Source organism: Mastigoproctus giganteus, chromosome 4, assembly GCF_048544385.1.
Source record: "Mastigoproctus giganteus isolate SK-2022 chromosome 4, ASM4854438v1, whole genome shotgun sequence".
Lineage (NCBI taxonomy): Eukaryota > Metazoa > Arthropoda > Arachnida > Uropygi > Thelyphonidae > Mastigoproctus > Mastigoproctus giganteus.
Window position 1 is genome coordinate 57,604,591 of NC_143578.1, and position 12,510 is coordinate 57,617,100.

General features: G+C 37.5%; 1 protein-coding gene across 1 annotated transcript in view; it reads right to left on the bottom strand.

The window, feature by feature from the left end:
* Positions 1-11,847, bottom strand: part of RpL18A (ribosomal protein L18A) — a 74,423-nt gene extending 62,576 nt beyond the window's left edge. The window contains exon 1 of the mRNA XM_090371557.1: positions 11,783-11,847. Coding sequence (XP_090227683.1) covers positions 11,783-11,800 — 18 coding nt within the window. The 5' untranslated portion in view covers positions 11,801-11,847. The remainder of the gene's footprint in view (positions 1-11,782) is intronic.
* Positions 11,848-12,510: the final 663 nt, after the last annotated feature.

Below are 12,510 nucleotides of genomic sequence, written 5' to 3' on the forward strand. Positions count from 1 at the left end.
ATACTGGAAAGCAAAGAGCTTTATCAACTAGCCAGAGTAATCTTCGCAGTTTCTGCCACACAAGAAAGCATAGAAAGATGCTGTTGACGTTAAGGATCATTTTGACTGATAAAGAGGAGTTTAGGCTGAAGGAGGACATTTTATTTTTAAAATGAAATAATTAATTTCAAATTATCTAATGTAATCTATATTGTTTAAGATTTCATGATCAATTTTCAAAGTAAAATTATTTTCATAATGAATTTCTTGTGTCCATTTTCTGAGAAGCTAATAACATTTCAAGTGTAATTCATGTTTCTTCTGTTCTTAAAAGTTTTATTGTGATTTTTTATATTATCTGGAAATATCTGCCTTACTTAGTATTATTAAATTATATTAAAAATTGTATGAATAACCATTTTCTTTCCAAATTAAATGTTCTCTTGTATATGTTTACGAGTACTGAATACGAGAAGATATTAATATTCAGAGAATTTTTTGGTAATTTCTGCTCCTTTTTCAGTCAGATTTAAAATGATTAAGATGCGATTTTATTACCTGTCAAATATATTATTAATATAATTTATATTATTTAAAATAAGATTTTATTATAATGTGATATTATTACTATGAAACTATATGAATTATTTCAGATGATATACTTGACTGAACCGAACCACAAACTGAACAAACCACTGGTCAAAATTGCCTTTTGAACCAGACTGCAAACTTAACCATTTGAGAAATTTTTTAACAGAACCACAAACTGAACTAGTCCAAAATTTTAGATGGTTTGCAGCTCTGGTGGACAGTGCAATGTTGAGTCAGTTTGGTGTGACAAACACTAGGGAAACAAAAATGATGGTAGAAGCGTGTTATAGACATAGTGACTCTGATGAGTACAACAAACAACTATACAAAGAAATAGTGGGCCAGTAAGTATATCAGAATGTCTTATAATGGGGGATTTTAACTTCCAGGATATTGAGAAAACTTGTGGCTTGGTCACTTGAACAATAACAAAACTTTTGTAGACTTACTGGATGATTCTTTTCTATAGCAGCATGTTTCAGAGGCAACCACAGTAAGTAATACTCTTGATCTGCTTATCAGAAGTGATTATTCATGCATTAAGAATTTGCAGATAAGGGAACCACTAGGTGGTAGTGACCACAGAGTACTGATGTGGGATTTACTTAAAGATGTAACTACCATCAGGAGTAAAGGGAAGGGTTTTTGCTTTCATAAAGGTGACTATAATGGTCACAGACAGTTTTTAAATTCTATACAGTGGGACCAACAGCAAAATCTAAATGGGAAGCATTCAAGGAATTAATCTTGGAAGATACTAGGTTTTTCAAACCAACTAAGAAATACTGTTCAAAGTTTAGACCTAAATGGATGTCAGATGAACTAATGAAGTCTGTAGCAGAGGAGAAAATGAATGGGATGCATATAAATTATCAGGCAACACAGAAGCCTATGGCAGATATAAGCTAGTCTGTAATCAAGTCACAAAGAAGGTTAGGCAAGCAAAGGCAGATTACGAGAAATTTTTTGCAAATGATGGAAAGAAAAACAGCAAAGACTTCTTTACTTATCAATTCTAGAAGGGGATGAATCAAATTGGTCCACTTGATATAAATGGTTTGACTGTTGACAATCTGGCTCAGATAGCTGACAAACTGAATGAGTACGTTGCATCTACATTCACATGAGGAATTCTCTAGGGAAATGGAGGATAGAAGCTTGTTAAACTCTAACAGGGAGGCAAAATTAGCATTAGTAGAGGCATTTGATGCAAGAAAGCAAGCTTATGCAGCATCAGCCAAAAAAAAAATAAAATAAAATAAAATAAAAATAAATAAATAAATAAATAAATAAAAAATAACCACTTCCACTTCACCCCTCTGTTCGTTTGAAATACCTGTCCAGCTGAGCCTTAAACTTATTTAGGCTATCAACTTCCATGACAAGGGATGGAAGTCTGTTCCACCAACCAACCACCCGCTGGCTAAAGGCAAATTTCCTCACGTCTATCCTACATCTGTCTTTCCTCAATTTATATTTATGCCCTCTCAGGTGATTATTCTGAGCAAGAGGAAGAATCCCATTAGCACTGAGCATGCTCAAACCATTCAAGGCTTTATACACCTCAATCAGATCACCTCGCTGGTGCCTAGTCTCCAGACACTGTAATTTGCAAAACTTAAGCCTTTCTTCGTAAGAGCACCCCTTTGTTCCATTCACCAATCTTGTTGCCCTTCTCTGTACTCATTCCAGCACCCCTACATCCTTCTTGAAATGAGGCCTCCAGACCTGTATACAGTACTCTAGGTGTGGCCTGACCAATGCCTTATACAAGGGAATAATCACCTCCTTATCCCTGCTAGAAAAATTCCTAGATATCATCGACAATTCACCATGAGCTACTCTTGCAGCCCGTCTGCACTGCTCAGAAAACTTCATATCTGCCTGCACAACCACCCCCAGGTCCCTTTCATTCTCTACCACTGTCAGTGTAGTACCACAGAGTTGATACGTTGCTCTGGGGTTTCTGTTTCCCATACGTAGTACTTTACATTTGTCAATGTTAAACTTCATTTGCCACCTCTCAGCCCATCTGCTCAACCTTTCCAGATCCTGTTGCAGTAGCATAGTGTCAGTAGTGTCCTCGACAACCCTGCCAACCTTTGTATCGTCTGCAAACTTGGACATTAAGCTTGATATACCATCATCAATATCATTTATAAATACAGAAAACAATAATGGACCCAATACTGAACCCTGAGGAATTCCACTAATAACATTAGTCCACGATGAGCAGTGTCCATTGATTACCACTCTGTCTTCTCCCCCTCAACTACCCCTTTATCCGTAGCAGCAATTTGCCTCCAATGCCACACTGCTCCAATTTGTGCAGCAGTCTTCCATGTGCAACAGTATCAAAAGCCTTTCTAAGATCCAAGTATATAATATCAAAGTTATTCCTTGCATCCAGTTCTTTTGTGACTGCATCATAGTATCCAATCAAATTGGTCAGGCAAGACTTCCCCTTAACAAAACCATGCTGTGTATGAGCTATAACTGAAGTCTTGTCTAGATGATCCTGCAGTGCTTCTTTAACCAGTGCCTCCATTAATTTTCCGGGAACAGAAATTAAACTAACAGGTCTATAATTACTTGTGTCGCCCTTTGATCCTCCTTTGTGAATTGGGGTCACATTTGTACATCTCCAGTCCATGGGTACTTCCCCTGAGTCCAAGGAAGCTCTCATAATTATGGCTAAGGGTTTGCTTACTTCCTTTGCTGCCTCCTTTAATATAACTGGATAGATCCCATCCACTCCAGGTGCCTTTCTTGTACTTATCTTCAACAATTTTTCCTCCACTTTACTCTCAGTTATTACAAGATTCTCTAGCTTACTGCCAGAGTTGAATACACCTCTGGCATTCCCCTCGCTGAATAACTCCTCATGTGTGAATGTCGATGCAAAATATTCATTTAGTTTATTAGCTACCTGAGCATGACCATCAACAGTTGACCCATCGATATCAAGTGGACAAATCTGATTCATCCCCTTCCTTCTAGAGTTTACATAAGTATAGAACTCTTTGCTGTTTTTCTTTGCATCCCTTGCCAAAGATTTCTCATAATCTGCCTTCGCCTGCCTAACCTCCTTTGTAACTTGTTTACAGATCAACTTGTATCTATCATAGGCTTCTGTGTCACGTGTTAATTTGTATGTATCCCATACATTTTTCTTCTCTGCCATATGTCTCATTAGTTCATCTGACATCCACTTAGGCCTAAACCTTGAACAATATTTCTTAGTTGGTATGTAAAGCCTAGTAGCTTCCAAGATAAGTTCTTTGAATGCTTCCCATTTTGAATTTGCTGTTGGTAACACCATCAGTTGGTCCCACTATATAGAATTTAAATACTGTCTCAGTCCATCGTAGTCGCCTTTACGAAAGCAATAACCCTTCCCTTTACCCCTAATGGTAGTTACCTCTTTGAATAAATCCCACTTCAGCACACTGTGATCACTGCCACCTAGTGGTTTTTACCTGCAGATTCTTAATGCGTGAAGAATCACTACTGATAATCAAATCAAGAGTATTACTCCCTCTAGTTGCCTCTCGAACATGCTGATGTAGAAAACAATCATCCAATAAATCCACAAAAGCCTTGCTAGTGTGTGAGTGACCAGCCCCCAAATTCCAGTGAATATCTGGGAAATTAAAATCCCCCATTATAAGACTCTCTGATTTACTGGCCCACTCTATTTCCCCGTACAGGTTCTTATCATACTCATCAGAGTCATTAGGCCTATAGCACACTCCTACTCTCAATTTTGATCTCCCAATGCTTATGTCACACCAAACTGACTCGACACTGTACTGTCTCCAGCAGTGTCGACCTGGCTTCACTTCCTTGGATTTTATGTATTTCTTAACTAATAGCATAACCCCTCCTCCCTTCCTATCCCTTCTGTAGACATTGTACTCCCCAAATTCCAGTTCTGCATTCCTTATATCTGTGTGACACCACGTCTCTGAAATCCCCACAATATCTGCCTTTGATGTTTTGAGCAATACCTCAAATTCATCAAATTTGTTTACTAAACTCCTAGCATTGGTGTACACTCAAGTATACATGCACCTGTTCTTTTTCTTAGCTACCCTAACACAACCGATGTGTTTACTTGTACCCCTATGATTCCCAGCAGTCTCTGAAATATCCTGCATCTTATTTTCCAGGCTGCAGCTCATTCCAATAGAAGCAGTGGAAGAATCACTTTCACCTCTGCCAGTGGCTACTGTTAATCTATTAGTCCTTGTATCCCCCCAATCTAGCAGTTTTTCCGACCCACCTAACACTGCCTCGATAGTATCAGCAAACATTCTTGCACCCTTTCTATTTAAGTGTATCCCATCCCTGTAGAAGCAGTCTCTCCTGTTAACAAATACAGACCAGGCTGAAAAAAAATTCTACCCCTCGAGCCTTGCACAATCTTTCCAGGGCCGAATTGATCGACAGGGCTCTCATCATATACTCCCTCCTATCGTGTCTGGGCAGAATTGCAGACACTTTCAAATTCAACCCTAATTCACGACCCTAATTGTTGATGTTAAATATAAGAAAGGCACCTCGGTGGTGGGATCTATCCAGTTGCATTGCAGGATCATCTAGACAAGACTGCAATAATAATTCAGACAGCATGGGTTTGTTAAGGGGAAGTCTTGTCTGACAAATTTGATTGGATACTATGGTGTGGTCTCAAAGGAGCTGGATGCAAAAAATAATTTTGATATCATATACTTGGATCTTAGCATTAGCATTAGTTGAGACATACGATGCAAGAAAGCAAGCTTATACAGCATCATCCAAAAAAGTTTGTCTAGTTCAGCCTTAAATTTATTTAAGCTATCAACTTCCACAAAACAGATGGAAGTCTGTTCCTGCAATGAACTGCCTGCTGGCTAACTGAAAACTTCCCCACATCTATTCTACAACTGTCTTTCCTCAATTTGAATCTATGCCCCTCAGGTTCTTAATCTGAGCAAGCCGAAGTATCTCGTCAGCATTGAGCCTGCTCAAACCATTCAAGGCCTTATACACCTCAATGAGATCACCTCACAGGTGCCTTTCTTCGTAAGCGCACCCCTTTCTTCCTCCCACCAATCTTGTTGCCCTTTTCTGTACTCGTTCTAGCAACTCAACATCCTTCCTAAAATGAGGCTCCCGACCTGTATCCAGTACTCAAGGTGTGGCCTGACCACTGCCTTATACAAAGGGATAATCATCTCCTTGTCTCTGCTAGCAAAATTCCTATATATCATTGACAAAACTCCATGACTTGCTCTGGCAGCCAGTCTGTACTGCTCAGAGAACTTTAGTCATTATTGTGCTTGGTTCTTGTTTAGTCTTCGCCATTGTGCTGCTCACAGATTTTTTGCTCTGCTGCCATCTCTTTCTCGCTGTTTTTTTTTTAAATTTATTATTCGATGTTCAACCCCAATGGATTGAATGACTGCAAAAATGTTGTATGGTTTGGAAAAGGACGGATGTAAAGCTGTAATTGAATGGAGTTTGTGACGTGTACCAACTTGCATGCCAGGGCTAATGTATTCAAGTAGCTTTTCGACGATTTGATTGTGTTCTGCAGTTAGTGTATCAGTTGTTAGTATAAGATTGCTCGAGAGTAGCAGATCTAGGCTAAACATCTTCCCCAGTCATTTTGAATTTATGACTCCTACACAAATCATCCATATTTTCTATGCGCACAGAACAGAATTCTGTGAATAATTAATGAGCCACCTTGACATTTTCTTCTTCATGCAATACTTAAAATCCTCCACTTCTCTGCCCAAATAGCCTAGGAAATTCTTTACTTGGTGTAATTTTAAGCCTGTCACGTAAAACAAAAAATGCAGAATCAGCTCTGGAAACTTGATTCTACACTCTAAATGTAAAAAAATGTGGATGCATGTAAAACAAACAGAAAAGACAATTTGGAACTAGCAAGGACTTATTTTATTTTATTAATATATACATGCATTTAGATTTATAAGCTCCCCTCAAGGATGTTTCTCCAACTTTTCATGTGCATTAACAGGAATTATGGTTTATGACAGCGCTTTTGGTAATTTACAATATTTTATATTAATTTAATTAATACTATATTATCATTATTGTGCATAATCACATCAAACCATAAATTTCACACTCCATTTACATCCACATTTTGCAATGTACTGCTTTGGTGCAATCATAAGTAAAGATTGTTTTATCATTTTTTTTCTAGAAAAAAAGTCATCCTTCAGCTCAATCTATACGATGAAAAGCACAACGTTCAACTACAGTTACAGTGATAACATCAAATGAAAAAATTAACTGGCTTGCACAACTTACCTTTATTAGATTACCTTTATTAGAATACAGTAATACCCCGAAGTTACGCGATAGGTGGGTCCGACGAAAATCGCGTAAGTCGAATTCGCGTAAGTCGGGGTACAACTTTGCATATAAATACATATAAATTTTGCTTAATTGGGACCAAGGACTAACAAAAACACTAGTTTAGAAGAAAAATATTAATAAAATTGCAGTTCTTTATACATATTAATACAAAATATGTATTAAAAAACAAATGACTTACGTTAAAAAGTTATTTCGATGTTGATGGCTTCATAAAATCTAACAAATTCGTCTGACGACACAGCGCGTTCTTTTTTTCACGCAGAATTTCTTCGTAGCAAGCTAATAATTTTTTTATTCCTTGCTTTGTAGCTATAACGCGTTCTTCGTTGGAGTCTATGTTTTCTAAAATTTTTAAGCCCTTTACAATTGAGCCCTTTTCAATTTTCAACCTGTCAAGTTTGCAATTGTCATGTGCTTTTCGCCGTTGCTTCGTTTAGGCCTGTAGCACGTGCAATATCACATGGTCTTTCATTTCGCTCGAAGCGTTTCACAATTTTATATTTTTTCTCTATCGACAGAGGCGGACTGGCCATAAGCCTTACCGGGGAAACCCCGGTGGGCCAGTGTGATTTTGGCCATAAACCATAGTATGAGGCCACTATAAATTTTTTCGGGTAAGAATTTTTGATCCAGTCCGCCTCTGTTTATCGATAATTGCTTTTCTTTTTCTCTCTGAATCTGCAGTGTCTTCACCAGGACGATTCCTTTTCACACCTTTTAATTAAGTATTTTACTCATTTTTAGGGATTAAAGCACAATTACAAAATGAGGAGGCACGCTTGATACACATAAACAAAGCTGCGCGCATGTAGCAACTGAATAAACAACACCATAAAGGCAGAGATACACTATTAACACCTCACATTTCTAGGGGTTACTACCATAAGACAATAAAAATCCAGTTGCGTTTCTGCTAGTGAAATCTGTTATAAACTGGTAGTAAACTCGATCTAATTGCATACCGATAGCTGGAATTGTGTTGGTTTTTACGTTATTAGGGTGAAATGTGTTTCCCCTTCACTGATATAAAAAACATAAAAGCAGCAAAGTTGAATTTTGTTCATCTTTCGCTCTCATTCTCCGCCGTCGCACCGTATATCAATAACATATGAAAAACGACCTTGAAGATAGTGGGCGGCAGCGTTGCCAAACGAAAAATATATATATATATATATATATTTACAAGTAATCATGTAGATTTTATTTTTACAAAATTTTAAACCCATTAAGAAATTCCACTGAGCATGCCACTAGTAGAGAACTGACCTTCCATTCTTCTAACCTTTTTCAACCCCAGGAGCTCACATCTGGTGAGTATGGGCTTGGCACACCCAGGGTCCTGAGCTGGATATCATCGTTCTCCTCTTTCTTGGTGATTCCTTTCTCTCTCTCTCTCTCTCTCTCTCTCTCTCTCTCTGGCGAGTCACAGGGTAACTCGCAAATTTTTTTTTTTTTTGGGCTGGTGCAGCATAAGCCTCAGGCTTCCTTGCACCATATAGCTAATAATAATAATAATCTGCCATTGATAGTATTCTCGAAAATTATAAGGGTGACCCTAGCAGTGCACTGAAAGGGGCCTTGCTTATAAATCAGATCTACCTCAACAATAAACCATTTATAGCAACTCTCTGCCTACTGTTCTTCCACACAAATTTCTCAGGATCTTGCACATAAATCCAACATAACTGGCTAAGATTTAGTATATGGTGCACCCTCTCTATACTCGCCGACACGGCACTGATTTATGGGTGCTGACTCCGCCCAGTGTCACGTGATCTCCTGAACATATAGAAACATCTGGCACGAGTGCCACGCTGTGCGTGTCACCAGTGTCATGTGTCCGTATGTTCATGTTATCAACTTTGCTGTTAGAAAAGTCACGTGGTGTTAATATTTGATTGGCCGATTATTTAATTTTATCGATGAGTCATTAAAAACAAAAAGGCTGAATGATACGTATGTGTCTGCCCCCAGAAAAAAAAAATAATAATCCCCTATTTGCGTATTCGATTGTTAGTGACTTACGTTTTGGTTTCCCTTGGTTGAGACGGGTGTCTGTTGTATTGGGCGATTTTTTCCTGCGAAATATTAGTTCGAAAATCTTGGGTTGTTTAGAAAATATAATTCGATTGATGAGGTGAGTGGTTTTCTGTCGTTTTAGCATTTCTGTTGACAGGCATCGGCAATTTTCAGCGTGAAATCGTGTAGTTATCAGTGATTATTCGATTGCTTGTGATTTACTTTTTGCTTTGCCTTCTTGCTCTTCAACTGGATAATTTATTCCTGCAAAATATTAGTGCGAAAGTGTTGGATCATTTAGAAAACATAATTCGATTGATAAGGTGAACGATTTCTGTCCTTTTAGCATTTCTGTTGACGGGCATCAGCAATTTTCAGTGCTGCACGTGGTGTCAATTTTTGTTACAAATAATATGCTAATTACTTGTTTTTTCATGTTCGAGCAGAAAAGCAGGGGATCAGGATCCCCTATCCCCTGTCTAGTAATGTACGGGTGAGAAGAATCAGGGATTGCATGTGGTGCAAATTTTTTTCAAAAAAAATTGCCGCATAGCCTTTTCATTTTCTTCATTTCAGCTCCGATTTTGTGGGAGAAAAGCGGGTGCAGCAGCCCCCCAACAAAAACTAAAAAAAAGGAAAAAAAGGCATTTGTTCACTTGCATCAGCAATGCTCGTTGTTAATGCTTAAGAAACAGTCTAGTAATGTACGGGCGAGAAGAAGCAGTGGTTGCATGTCGTGCGAATTTTTGTTACTCGTTTTTTTAATAAATTGCCATTTTTCGTTTTCTTCATTTCACAGCTCCGCTTTTGTGATGTCTCGTGAAATATTGCAGTCACCGAATAATGTCCACTTTTGTTACTTTCTTTTTAAAAGATTGCCATTTCCCGTTCGTTCTATTTTTATTTCTGATTTGCCACGTTGTTGATCTACAATAAAAATTGATTTGCTTTTCCATTTATATTGTGAAATTTCTTTAAAAATTACTGTTTTGTCTTTTGTTTCTTTTTAGCCAAACTCATTGTTAATGCTCGTAAAATATAGCTTAGAAAAACTTGCATTTTTGTTTGTTTTATTTTTAATAATTGTTCATTTGCAGTTTCTTTTCTTTCGCGAAAATTACCTTCCCCACCTTTTTCGGCTCCATCAAATGTCACGTGACTTTGTGATCCACGAAAAACGTGTATTTTTGTAACTTAAATTTTTAAAATTAATAGATTTATCCTGTTTCCAGCCGCCATATTTGTTGCTGTGCCATCTTCGTGACACTTGACATCTGTCGGCCGAGGAGAATAGCGGGAATGCAGTGAGTGGGCGGAGTCACAATCCATTAATCACTGCTTTCCCCCTCCTCTCCTCGCCACCATTTTGAAGGGTGCACCATAAACTAAATCTTTACCACATAACCATTCCCCATCGGAACCATGTAAACTGCATGCTATTAGTGACTCTCAATTTGTCCCCATGGCATGAAAAACAGTATTCACATCAACTTGTTTCTTGAAACAAAATCTTTGTGACCACCTCATAACAGTTTATCACAGAACTCGGCAAACCCATCTACCATTGTCAACTAGCACTTTAAAATAGATTTAGTGGCTCCTAAATTACTAATGGCAATCTATTACAGAATAAATCTTATCACTAAAGGAATATGATGTTGAATAATAGTCAAACCAATCATATCTGGCATTTATTAGGTTAATGCAAAAACTATATATACACTAAAGGAATTTTTTAATTAGTTTAAATCAACTGATTTAAATTGTAAGTATAGTGAAGTAGTTCTTCGATATTGCATTTTCAAAATAAAAATATATGTACTGTGAACCGTGCAATCGAGAAACTTCTGCCAGTGATAAGAACACCACATCAGGCACACCCATGTGATGTTGCTATCACTGGCCGCCTCAGCATTCAAACTCATATATGGTTTATCATGTTGGCCAAACAGGTTTTCCCTTTATGAATGCATCATTATCCACTGAGGATATTACTCTTCTCAAGATCATCTTGTGACCTTGATCACAAAACAACAGATTACAATTATCTGTTGAAATAAAATGGGTTAAATTATAGTATTTTTTCCCTAGTATGAAAAAAAAAGCACTAACAGAAGTGAAAGTAAAAATTAATTCCTGTTATGATTCAAGGTAAAACAAATTACTGCAAATAAGCTCCTTGGAATTTATATATGTTGTTGCTAACACAAAAAAAAAAAATAATAATAATAATAAAATTAAACTCATATATGGCGGGTTTTAAGCTTCCAAAATATGGGGGTTTTATAAACCTCTGACTGATGCTCGACATAAATCGAGTAGTCAAATCGTCGATATCATATATACTACTACCACCAATTAACAAAATATAAGAGCATTCAACAATGTCGCCGGAGCAAAGAAATTAATAAAATATATATTTTTTTAATTGTCCAAAATCATATCCTTGGCTCGATCTATTTTCATTTAAATTTCTATAATAGATAACTCATGAATAATAGCAAAAATATAAGAGTCAAGAAATAATGGGTAACAAGCGGAAATACGATAACACATCACACATTTTCATTACGAATAAAACTGCTGAAGACACCACATATGGACCATGCTAACCGAGAAAAAAAATGGCCACGCGGCCGAGATACGTTGGGCTTCTAAATAAATCGAAATATCCCCAGCATTTACTTCTAAATCTAAAAATTACAAATGTTATCACATTATCCATTAACACATATAAAACACTCAAAATTTGAAAAATATACATAGTTGAGTACACTTAAAACAAAATTATACATACCTGTCCTTTAACTTTCATCTTCCAGAACACAATGAAAACCACACAGAGGCACTCTCGTAGCCAATGCTTATCATCACACGTGCTCTTACAACAAAGCTGCGCAAAAAATATATCCGCCGGTGTCCGCCACAAATTATTTTCTCTATTACATATAGCAATAATATATCAATAACCATGCTCAATACTCCTACACAAATAGCCTTCACTGTGAAAAACCCCTCACAAACTGAAAAGTTTACTCTCGAGAAGAGTTTACTGCCATATAAGATGGTTCAATACCATCATTTCCATACACAGCAAACAACCCGAAGTTATATAGCGGCACCATTACCAGAGCCGTGCCTAAGATGAAGCGAACAAGGCTCTTGCCTTAGATTAAAAGCTGAACGGGGCGCCAAAACAAAGATTAAATAATTGTAGCAAAAGTAAGGCGTGTTGTAGAATGGAGGCCTCCTTTCCACCTCAAAAATAAACTACTCTGTGAGGATAATCGCGGAACACCTCTGGTCCACCCACCACGACCTCAGTCCTAAGCGTGATTACGAAGTAAACAACCACTCCCGACACTTTCGCAATCGCCTCTGGTTAGAGTCACTCAATATATTGTGTAATTCAAGAGCCATGAACAGCTGCAAAGGCATGAGACTACACCCCATCTTAGAGGCAACCGTTTTAAGTCTACATGAGCGCTGGAGAAAAAACTACGCACGTCCCTGCAGCAACAATGA